This window comes from Rhipicephalus sanguineus, chromosome 2 (assembly GCF_013339695.2).
Source record: "Rhipicephalus sanguineus isolate Rsan-2018 chromosome 2, BIME_Rsan_1.4, whole genome shotgun sequence".
Taxonomy (NCBI): Eukaryota; Metazoa; Arthropoda; class Arachnida; order Ixodida; family Ixodidae; genus Rhipicephalus; species Rhipicephalus sanguineus.
The window spans coordinates 95,022,331-95,034,506 of record NC_051177.1 but is presented as its reverse complement, the minus strand read 5'-3'; the positions used below and the strand labels follow the sequence as shown (position 1 = coordinate 95,034,506).

Genomic DNA, 12,176 nt, shown 5'->3' with positions numbered 1-12,176 from the left:
TAGCTGCGACTGCTGCAGATAGGCTAGCACATGACTAGGAATGTTTACACTTCGAAAATGTCTTGCTTTATAATCTTACGATCGTACTTTATGTCATGCTAAGTAAGTGCGCAATTTTAATTAATTTCTTGACTTTGCAAGTACTCAGTTTAATTTGTTGATTTAGTCAAGAAGAACTCTTATTATATTTGCGCATAAGAGAGAAGCCTGAAATGCGACACTAACGTCCAAAAAGAGGCGGCTTTTTGAGATGTTTCCATAGCAACCGATGACGCTGTCGAGCCGGTATTGGCTGTCATGGCGCTTCCGCACTCGCCAGAGTTTGCGATGCCCTCTTGTTATGAATCCTAGTCCGTCGTTACTTTCCACCCGTATTAAAATTTTTGTCACTTTCATAAGGTGATGACATGGGAGGCGTGCCATCTATTCCTCGCTTCTCACGATCATCCGATGGGCTGCTCTGCAATCCCTGAAAAGATTGTTCCATGGACCACATACATGTTTTTTTAACAATTCTACCGGTGCGTATTTTCTTTTACTAACGTTGACTATTAGTCCTTTCTTTACATACAAATCATCGCTTTGTTTAGGAAGTCAGTAGCGCATTCGGAGTTGTAGAAAAAAGACGTCATCTCATATCTCGTGCGCCCCACTGATATTTTGTTACGCAGGGTAGGAAGAAGCCACGGTGCGAACGATTCGCACGCCCGTGCGTTTGTGCCTCCGCAGTACTACGGCATGACGCAGTCAATAGTCGTACAAGGTGGGCTAATCCTTCATTCGAAAGACTTGTCTCGCAGAACTGCCGTCATTCGCAATATGCTGCCAGTACTGAAACAAGCACCTTGACTTTACAGTCGGCCAGTGCGGGAATCAGATCGGCTGTCGATTCTGGGACCTAGTGCTGCGCGAACACATGCTGCTCGAAGATCGAAGCGTAAGAAATCACTCTGGTATCGTACGGGTAATGTAACGCATGAACGAATGTGTCGTGTAGCGTTCGACATCGGTGTCCCATGGCCACGTTTGATCGCGATCGGGGCTGATCCGGGTCGGATTTCTTTATCGTGATTGGTTCCTTTACGCAAGCTGCGGAAGGTAGCCAATGGCTGTGGAGAAATCCGATCCCGATCGAGCGTAATCGTGATCAGCATCGCATCACGTGACACTGGTATGAGTTATGACGCTACGCAGTTGCTGTAATGGTTAATTATAAAATATTGTTTCCCGGAACACTTGGTGGCTTTGTTAAGCGACCACTAGATGTAATGAATAGTGAAATGCGGCACTAAGTTCGAACTTCAATGCAGCAATGTATCTTGTAGCTTTCAGGTTTCAGAGTGTTATAACCGTATTTCGCGCGCGTTTTTGCAGACCACCGACACGGCCGTATGGAATTTTTTTCGCATGGCACAGAATGGCAAAGACGAGCTAAGGGCCAGGGTAAGTCGGAACAACTTCCACATGGCACATCTCGCATTAATGTCTTTTGGCATCACCTGTGGCACAACGTAAAAAAATTTATAAAAAAGAAAAGAGTGCCAGACTTTCAGCTAATTTTATTTCCAGCCCAATATATATGCTTACCAAAGATGCGCACACAAAGGTGCAGCACGTGAAAACACTATCTGACAACAGAATCAAAATACTCACATTCACTTCCGTGCAGGAATATGGAAGGAACATGAAGACAGCCATCGTCTTTCTTCTTAATGTGGTACATATCAAGCACCTCTTGGGCTAATGCTTCCCTGCTTCTTCCTATCACGCATGTGTTCCAAAACAGCAATACACAGCTAAAGAATGGACAGTCGAACTAAAGCATAGTCAAAGAGCTCTGGAGTCATGTGACTAGAAACTTGACCATGATGTGTTCTTGTTTTTTGTTTTTTCCCTCAACAACAAAAGGCGGTCATGGTAGACATGGAGGAGGGTGTGATTAATTCCATCCGGCGAACGCGTCTTGGAGGTATGCTGAGCAACCATCAGTTTGTGACAGACGTCTCTGGCTCTGGAAATAACTGGTGAGAAAAATCATGCTCACAACTCACACTGGCGCTTTTTATGTTGCAATGTGCTATTGATCAAAAGGTTCTGTTCCCGACCTTAACAACCACATTCTGATGGAAATGTGAAAATGTTCGCGCTTTTAGATTTGGGTGCACAGCAGAGCATTCTGCATGGATGAAATTAGTACTAAGCTCCCCACTATAGCATCTCTCATAACCCTAGCAGCATTTTAGGTCACTGGACGTTATAATGAAGAAATTTCATTATCAATGTACAGTGGGCATTTGCAAAGTACTCATAAGTATCTATAAGAAATACTAGGAAAAATGATCATGTTGCAGCTCCAAAGGAATTTTAGTGTTATATACTACATTTAAAAAACACTGCTGCTTCCAACCCATAGATGTACTTAAAAAAGAAAGTGCTTTATTTGCCATAATACATTGTTTTTCACCATAGAAAGTAATAATTTACAAAATTTGTATTGTGAAGCTCAACTTTGTTTTAATTACCAGTGCTTATACTTTCTTTTTAAGAAAGTTGATCCACAGAAATGCCTATGATTAAAATAGATACTCCGACTTAACGCAACAAAATATAACAAAAAAAACTACACAGACGTTTCGCCACCTATGCGGGTGGCATCTTCAGTATGAACTGGCACCGAATGAGCGAAGGTAACCCAGTCTATTTCTAGTCTCGTATGTCTCTGTACACATCCGGTAGGGGGCCACGGTTGCTGTTGCACGCCGACCTGTCACGGCGGATGAACCACGACTCGAGAAGCTTTCTCTTGCCCCACCTTTCTCTTGCTCTTGCTTTCTCTCGCCCCACCTGACAGGTCGGCGTGCAGTGGTTATTAGCTTAGTGATTATTGCATTGCACTGTTGTAGTTGTGGGTTCAATCTCTGCCATAGCAGCTGCATTTCCATGAGCGCGAAACACAAAAGTGCTAGTGTACTTAGATTTAGGTGCATGTTAAAGAACTCTATGTGCTCAAAGTAATCCAGAGTCCTTCGGTACGGTGGGCCTCATAATATGATTATGGTTTTGGCACGTAAAACACCATAATTTAATGTGGAGGTACTAGTATTTGCATGATACCATGTTAGAGTAGTGTTTAGGTATCATGCGCAGGCCTCATCCTTGCTCCTAACATTTCTTGTTTCAGGGCTGTTGGCTTTCACGAGTACGGCGCAAAATATCGGGAAAAAATAGCAGAACACATCAGAAAGGAAGCCGAACATTGTAGTTGTCTACAGACGTTTTTCCTCCTCCACTCCCTGGGTGGTGGTAAGTCTCTTCCGTGCACTCTCTTCGCAGCCACTTGGGTGCGCTCATAACAATGAAGTGTGTCCATATTAATCAACTTGTAAAACATTTCACTGTTACCTAAATGTCACGCTCATTCTGACATTACGTAGACGCTGATTGACAGCTAACGCCGTTCACCTCTTTGTAATAGCAGCTTGCTTCTGCAAGGAAAGGGTAACATGCAATTATGGTAGTGGCTTCCCATTATTGTCGAATGAACCAAGCAAGCAAAGGTGCCAAATGCTGTGCTGAATAACTTAAAGCAAATACCATTTTGCTGTAAACATTTCAATGAAAACAAGGCAGCAATAACAGTTCAATAATCTTATTTTGAAGGTAATGTAAACACTCACATCAGTGTACATGATCAGTTTGATCAGTCGCAAAAAGCGTGTGGAAGTGTTTTGTTTTTACTTATATCACCAATGAATATTTAATACTTTCTATGGTTAGCATTGGTCGATGAAAATGTATGGCATCCAACAAATATAAAGCCCCTGTTGATTCTTTTTTCTGAGGATTCTATTAACTTGGTATTGTGGAGTGATCAACTTTTTTTTTTCTTTTTTTTCAGGTACTGGTTCTGGCTTGGGAACTGCTGTTCTTGAAATGCTAAGCGAAGAATTTCCCAAGGTCTTTAGGTATGAAATCATTTAACACGGCGAATCTTAGGAAAGTTACGCTCACCAAGTCTTTCATTTTTAGGTTTTTGATCACATGACATCAGAGATGTCGGCAGCTGACTTGCATCCGAGCAAGCATTTTAGAAGTACTTTGTATTAGAATGCTTATGATTTTCACGGCATCGTAGTAATTCAAAACAAAGCAAACCTAATTATTCTAATTTTGATGTGTATAAATAAGCGAATTTCTCCAAAAGTTGCGTATTCAGTTTTGTCTTGTGACGTTTTCTTTTCTTCTCTTGCATTAACATGCGCAGATAGGATATGTAATCCACTCGTACACACTTATTGAACCAGGTTCTGCGTACCGGTGCTCCCCTCTGCCGTGGACGACGTTGTGACGTCTCCATACAACACAGTATTTGCCCTTGAGAAGATTGCACGGTTTGCAAACTTTTCCTGTCCAGCCGAAAATGAGGTAAGCTATGGAATTGAGTTCAACTGTTGATTCGGGGTAAGAAGGCACAAAAAAAAAAAGCTCCCTGCCATAAGTTTGTCATAACTTTTGACGATTGTGCCTGTCCTAGAGCTCATTTAGAATTTGTGATTGAACAAAATCTGGCAACAGTGTGCAGCTGTGCCATGCTCTTGTCTATCTGCAGATAATGCTACAGTGTGTGAATCTATAAGATAGTGTTGCAATACTCATTTTGCCATGCAAACTAAAATTGGCCTCATTGAAAATTCAGTGCAAATCTTGAAATTGGTTTCTGAATTTTAATGTGGGTTTCGTATACTGGTGGATGTTTAACATTTATTTCTTGCGTAAGCTATGTGTCATCCGTGTAGGCTGCTGTTTTTGAAGGGTGATCTCCCACTTGTAACAAATCTTTAATGAAAATACTGAACTTATTTAAGCAATTGTAAAACATAATGAGAATAAGTTTTCATGATGAAACCTAGATTGCATGCTGTACTTGTTGGAGGGTAGCATATTTTTAATTGTTTTGTTTGGTTAAGGATTGCATTTAATCATTCTTGCATGGCTAGGAAATTGACTATTGAATGTACATGTTCTAAAGCAGTATGATGGAACATAGAAATTTCAGTAGCAGCTGAATTTAATTATACCATTAAATGGTAATGCGGCAGTTTAGTACCTGCTTTTGCTGTTTTTGACACCAATACTCTACGAAAAGGAAAATTCTTGAAATGATTAGGTAGATTTTGCTTCTGTAACTGAAAAAGTTTTTAAATTAGGGCTTTCCAGATGAAATGAATATTGCCAAGAAAATGTTAATTTTTTTTATGTGTTCTGATGATCTTTATTGCTGAATATTTTTTGTTTAGCTTGTGAGAGCTAATTGTCGCATCTAAATCTTGTCAAAGTACATTGTGTGATGTGGTGCTGCTGAAAAAGAAAAAAAAGGATTTATTTATATCAATCGCATTTTTATATCGTAACAGTATTTGTACTTCAGCACAGTTTTCCCTCTATCAGTCTGTTTTGCTTTATAATAGACATTTGATCACGTGCTATCTGTCAGTATTTGTTTGTTGAGGGCCTGTGCCGTGGTTTATCGCAGGCACTGATTGGTATCTGTGATCGTGTCGCCAAAGGTGGGGCAAGTATTAAGCAGACTATTGCAAGTAGTGCAAGCAGCATCCTAGGACAGAAAGCGAGACCTTTCGATCAAATGAACAACATTGTGGCCAACCTCTTGATCCATATGACAAGGTATGAATAATTATTTCTCTCAAATGTCTCTTGTCTTCCTTTTCACTTGGGAAGCATCCCTAGGGAACTTTCCTTTTGAGAAACGCTGCTAGTATGTTAAAGCGATGCTGAGGCCTCTCAAAAGCAGATGCAAAATGGGGTACCTGTTGGTAACTCCTCTGCGAATAACGGCGCACAACTAAAAGTGGCAGACGTGTCATTGCCAAGGTGGGACATGTCATTTTTGTGGCAGCACTGCGAGTGATGCTGCGAAATAGACGGAATCTGACAAAACAATGCAACAGTGTTGCATAATTTTGCAAGTGCCACCCAGAACAGTGACAGCCATCTTCAAATTGGCGATGACGGCGCAACGGCTCACACAGTGCAAAGCTGCAATTGAATGCATAGCAAACGTGCCACGTGACACGGTGCAATGGTTTGTGGGTGCGTGCTTTCTCCCCGCATCGGTTCTACCTTTAGGATCGTAGTAATCAGGCATGCTGCTACAGTGCATGCAAAATGTTGGTAATAAACTTCTATTAATGTGCAGCTAGTATCACTGTACAAATACCTCCTGGTACCATTTCCAAACGTTATGCACGGGCAGGCCATCCCACCGACCAGGGTAGCGCGAACATTGTGGCCACAAACAACAATCAGACTTCAGATCTCTATTCTAGATCATCGCTAATTCAGATGCCTACTTCCTTGCTGGGACAATGAAAATTTTCCTCCCGGTACATGCAGTGCTTATATCTTTTGTTTAGGCATCTCTGGTATCCTGCACACCTTATATTTCAACACCTTTAACAACAAGCTGTCAAAGGAGAAAGAAATGCAAGTGTATTACTCTGTGTTTGTCCTCGACACAATAAGTGTCACCCTTTTGTATCTTGGTTGCACAAGATGCAATTAAACTGTTGGGTTTTAGAAGTTTGGGTGTTAATACTATATAGTTGATGCATTAAAGGCCACCTGCAACAAAATTTTCCTTTGAGTAAATTTCTTATGAGCGAGCAGTACAGAAGCAATCTTGGCAAAGCCACGGAACTTGTAATGGTATGGTTTTCTTGTGTATTAATGTATTCAGATTTTTATCTTAAAGGTCAAGTTCTGTGCGGACGGTCCTCTGTATCTACACTATCTCAAACTATGTTTTATATGTGGTCTGATTGTTTTAGTTGGCCTTTTAGGGCCTGCTGCATGCCAGCATCAGTGAACTTGTGTAGTGCATGTAATATGGCATTGCCTGCACTTGCAGTTCGGCACGTTTTTCGGGCTCGCTCAACGTGGACATGAACGATGTTTGCACCAACCTGGTGCCTTATCCCAAGCTGCATTTCCTGGTGTCCAGCATCACACCACTGTACTCGCTTCTGGATGTCAACCTACCAGCTCGCAGGTGTGCCTTGCATTTGTTTACTGAAAGGCAGGCAGCTCAATAGTTAGCGTTGACTTAGCGCTTTCTTGATTGGGAAATCTTGGCCATTTTGCAAGGAACATTCTGCCTCACTAATTTACTAATATTGCAGTCATATGTGAGCCAGCTCATTCTTGGCAGCGCATGATTAGGAGAAGTGCCATCGACAAGCTGGGAATTGTTATTAATAATTTTTTACCAGAAACGCCCAGACAAGCCCCACCGTTAACGACACGGAAAGGGATAATGCCTGCTGGAGAATCAGACTTCGTCAGTCACCATTATCAAACTGTCGCTTCTGTACAGTTATGTCCCGGTGATTCGCGTAAACATACTGTCTTAAAACTTCATAAATTTGTGGCAACTGTTCAACATATGTTGTGCGTAGTTTTTGCATGTTTAAGTGAGGATGAAAAAATATAGCGTGGCGTTTTCTTTCACACTCAGGCTGGACCAGATGTTCACGGATGCACTGAGCCCAAACCACCAGCTAGTGCAGTGTGACATCAGGAAAGGAACCATGCTGTCCTGCGCCCTTCTGGCTAGAGGTGATGTCTGCATGGCTGACATGCGCAGGAACCTTGAGAGGCAAGTCTACAAGCTTTGTACTAGTTTATGTCGGACCTCTGTATGAAGTGTCGGAGAACACTACGCCGCATCCGTCTTACATGCATTCAGCTGTTACTTTTGCATAATATCACTGCAGGTTTTGTTGAATTGTAAAGTTTTCCCAACATGGTGCAGTGTTTACATTTATTCCGGTGACTCTGTGAATATAGCACTCTCCCAAGCACGAGTCTGCCGGCTCTGTTTTCAGCATTCCATCTACAGTTCTTGTCTAAAATTCTTGTCAGTAGCAAAACTGTCATGAATTAAGGGTGTACCAAAATAGAAGGTATTAGTTTTACAGTATAACAAGGTGCTTTAGTCTATCCCATTAAATAGTAGTTGTGGTAGTGGTATTTAGTAGTACATCGCAGTAGTAGTAAGTCAAGCTTCGATTCTTCGGACCCCCTAGGGACCGCGAAATCATCCGAATTATCGGGCAGTCCGGAGAAAACGAATTCATGCTTTTTTATTCTGCTCAAGCGGTCAAACTGTCACAGCTGAGTCCGGTATAGCTTTAATGCCACCCAGTACACAATTATCAGGTATTTTGGTTCGCGCCCAGGCTCTCGTGAATACAATCGGAACCTGCCGCGAACCCCGCGTAACTACGTGCCAACCGCCAATCGCAAACTTGCGTCTCGCGATGAGCGCTGCCGGTACTAGCAAAGCGCGGAAAAAATTACGGCTCTCTCGTATGGAGCGTTTGGAAACGATGACTCGGAACACTAAGGCTGTGACGGAAGAGCGGACGACTCCTCCGGCTTTGCCCGATGCTTGTGCGCACGTAAACGAAGCGCTACTGTACGAAAATGTCCGCCGACACTTACTGCGGCGTAAAGACAAACGTACCTAGTTGTGTGCAGCACGTCGCCTACTAAGCTGACGCTGCCCTAGCTGGGGCGCTTCCTTCATCGCGTACGCACGCGTTTGCCGTGAAAGTGTTCGTGATGCCCACTCCATTCCTGGTTCTATAAACGTTGATTCCTGACCGCACACGGGCGCAGCGATGAGGAGCTGCTTTCGTTCGTGAGGGCATCGCGTCAGTAGTGTGGCGCACTTAGCGGTCTCGCACAAAGAAGCAACATGAACGGCGGCGCGACGCGTTTGGGTTGTCGCCTATTAAAAGCGTGCGGTACGCTCACAGCTGTGCTCGGCCACATGCACTAGCGCGCAGTTAACTGAAGATGCTTATCATAAAGGGTTATCAGCGATTAAGTCGTACTGGTGCGTGTGCCGCCTGCTGCCATCATATCTCCGTGCGTTTCCGCTGCTCATCCGGAAAGACATCGCCGCAAAGCGCCATAATTATGGCCCCTTCGAATTATCGGTCTGCTTCACCCCACAACACTTTGGCATTGCAGCAAAGCTGACTTTCGGACACTGCTACGACCGCAAACAGATCGACTCGCGAAAGCGTTGGTTCGAACCTGCGAGATGATAGACGCGGCAGAGGTGGGGGCTTCAATTAATGCCGTTTCGGAACAGCGGTTTGGGTCCGAAAAATTGGATGCCGAAGAGTTTCAGCGTCCGAAATTTCAGGCGTTCCTATACATTGACGCCTATGAGGATTGTGACGGTGCCGCGAAAGCGTCCGAATTTTCAAACAGGTCCGAAAAATGGGCATTTGACTGTAGTTGCAGTAGTAACAGTGGCACCTAGTAATATCTTTCTGTATTCGACTGTAATAGTACTTTCCACATTTTAAGGTTGGCAGGCGAGCTCGTTGCATTTCAACTTTTTTGCCTGTGTGCAGATTGCGAGGAGGCCTCAAGTTTGTTCACTGGAACCAGGATGGCTGGAAGACAGGCCTGTGCTCTGCAGCGCCAGTGCAGCAACCGTACTCCCTGCTGACCCTTTGCAACACCAGCTCCTTCCATCGTGTTCTATGCCGACTCAGGTCGGGATTCCTCAAGCTGTACAATCGCAAGGCAAGTATAAAGCTGTATGTACAGGGTGTTTCAGCTGACTTGCGCCTAGTATTACAAAAACAAACACATGTGCAAAAGATATCTGAAACGTCGGAATATTTCATCCATGCTAAGATAACTGCCAATCCGATAAGCTGGGTAATTAACAAAGATTGCTTTAAATAACCTTTAAAATAGTAACTCTAATGAAAAATAGTCAGTAGAAAAGATGTAATTTGTTCAGCAACATCGCATTATTTTGTCTATGCTAAGATGGCTGCCCTGCTTAATTTTCTTCCAGACTTTTATTTAGAGTGCGCTAAATTAAAAAGTAAAGTTGGCACAAGCTAGGTGAAACACCCTGCATATATGCACACACACATATATGAGCATGTGTGTGCTAAAAGCACATGCGGAAAAAACAAAGAAAACTGGCAAAATTCTTTAAGGCCAGAATGGACTTCTTAGGGCACGACAGGTTCCCATAAAATCATGTCATAATGCTGTTGTGTAAAGTTTATGTGCTTAACTTTTACTTCTTTGTCCCGTGCCAATGCTGTGGCATTCTGCATTATAGTGTTCGTACCAACCTGTCATAACCAGCGATGTTTAATTTGTTTGAATATTCACCGCAGTCACTGTACATCAGCATTCTCGCGTGCAACTCGCACCCTCACCAACGATTCGCAAAAAATTTTCTCAAGAATGATCCCCGCGTATTGCCGTGAATCTATCTTCCCTGCATAGCTGTAAAGCACTGCCGTGAAGCCACCTTTGCACACCGGAATTCGAGTTTTTTAGATGCGAAACATCTCTTGGGCTCGGTGGTATGTCCCGCGGCGTTGGCCTTGGCGTCCGCACTCACGCTACACATGTGCAACTCTCCTCCTTCCCTCTCCAACAGCTGCGCGTTACTCTCTCCACTTCTCTCCCAGCACCTGCTTGCGCTTCTCCTGCGTTCTCGCTTCTGCTCTCGCGGCGCATGCGCTACTCTCCTCCTCTAGTCTCATCTCCTTCAAGTGGTAGAGCGCTGCGCGCGTTCAGTCCAGCGCTTGCTTCGGTTGACTCCTCTGAAATGCGGGCTCGACATGCCGAAATTCTCTCCTGCGCAACGCCGCGAGGAGCGCCAGCGCATGCGCGTCCCCTCCCCCTCCCTCTCCTACGCTGCCCCCCTCTCGCGCGCCTGTCGATCGCGTTCCCCGCTCGCCCTGTGAGAATTAATGGCCATGCTCGAGGGAAGACACGACGCGCGTAGTGTTCCTCTTCGCGTTAAACGACGCGAGGTCGGTAGCATGCCCAACGAACGCCAACGGAACGCGATCGTGCAAGTGCACCAGCTTCGCATCGTCTCCTGGTCCCCTTTAGCGGGAGATGGTGTAATTTTTTTGTTGACGCTAGCTCCAACTTTTCTGTATTTGTGCGGGTTATAACGCGAGGCTAATGAATACCACTAAGCCCAAAGACCACTCCAGATTAGGGAAGATTACAGCATGTGGCTATGTTATGAGTAAATTTCTGCAAATGGCGGCGAAATGAAACCGATTAAAAAGCTAATGCACAGATTAGTGAAGTAATTTGTTTCCAATTCTTTCCACAACTGACGACTCACTCTATGATATAAAAAAAACACGAGTCATATCCTTTGCATCATTCTCCATGCTCACATGAGAATTTGGAGCTATCGAAATTAAACACTAATGATTATATGTTGAGTGTTGTTAATTAACACCTGCAAGGTTTGGCTAGAGTTAGTGCCTCACTTGCAATTATAAATCATTGCCTTGCTTTACAGGCACACATGCACCACTTCCTACAAGTGCCTTCCATGGAGGAATCTCACTTCCAAGAGGCCCTGGCTAGCTTAGCCGAACTGTCAGCTTCGTACCGATCCATGGAAGGCACCGACTTCAGCAAGCTAGCTATTCCCAGGATCAAAGTTTCACTGTAAACCTAAACGTGCCTTTATAGTAGCAGTACTGAGCAGTTTAGTTGGGTGCCAAGGATTTTATACTGCTAGTACTTGCGTTTTTATACCATTGCCATCTCTCGTGCAATACCTATTGACCATCATTGATTGAAATCAAAACAAATTTACACCTAAGGTCGTCATTTTTCAAATGCGTGCTTGTTTGTATTGACATCACGCACACGTTGTTTGGCAGAAAAAAAAAAAAGAGTAGTATTAGTTCGTTTAGGTACTATCTGTGTGCATTAGTGCCAAGTAAAACTTATTCAATGCACCATTTAGTAGCATCAAATATGCAACAGTTTTGTAAAATGATAAAATAGGCATTAGATAAGTTGCCCTTTTATATGGACATTGCATCGGACTACAGTACTGAATTCGAGTGGAAATGCTCACTTGTTTTATACTATTTATACCAGTGAATTCGTGCCGTCTACACATGCCCTATGATGCATTTGTTAGATTAATTTTAATGTTAACCTACGTCTAGATTGCCTTGTCACAAATACGCCATAGAATAGACAAAATACATGCAAATTGTGTTTTTTTTATTTTATGTGCTCTCCGGCACTAGTATCAAGTTTTGGTATCCCCTCGTAGAAGAGCA

General features: G+C 43.5%; 1 protein-coding gene across 2 annotated transcripts; it reads left to right on the top strand.

The window, feature by feature from the left end:
- The first annotated feature begins 273 nt into the window (after positions 1 to 273).
- On the top strand, positions 274 to 11,756 carry LOC119383422 (tubulin epsilon chain). Of its 2 annotated transcripts, none has more exons than XM_037651541.2 (13): positions 274 to 521; positions 677 to 763; positions 858 to 937; positions 1,375 to 1,443; positions 1,909 to 2,024; positions 3,182 to 3,303; positions 3,899 to 3,965; positions 4,305 to 4,425; positions 5,534 to 5,685; positions 6,929 to 7,069; positions 7,535 to 7,675; positions 9,450 to 9,624; positions 11,396 to 11,756. In XM_037651541.2, the coding sequence occupies exons 2-13, from the start codon at positions 739 to 741 to the stop codon at positions 11,549 to 11,551; spliced, it is 1,365 nt and encodes a 454-aa protein (XP_037507469.1). In that variant the 5' UTR covers positions 274 to 521; positions 677 to 738; the 3' UTR covers positions 11,552 to 11,756. The 2 variants fall into 2 exon arrangements, with proteins under 2 accessions (XP_037507469.1, XP_037507468.1); XM_037651540.2 differs by having other exon boundaries at positions 672 to 763.
- Positions 11,757 to 12,176: the final 420 nt, after the last annotated feature.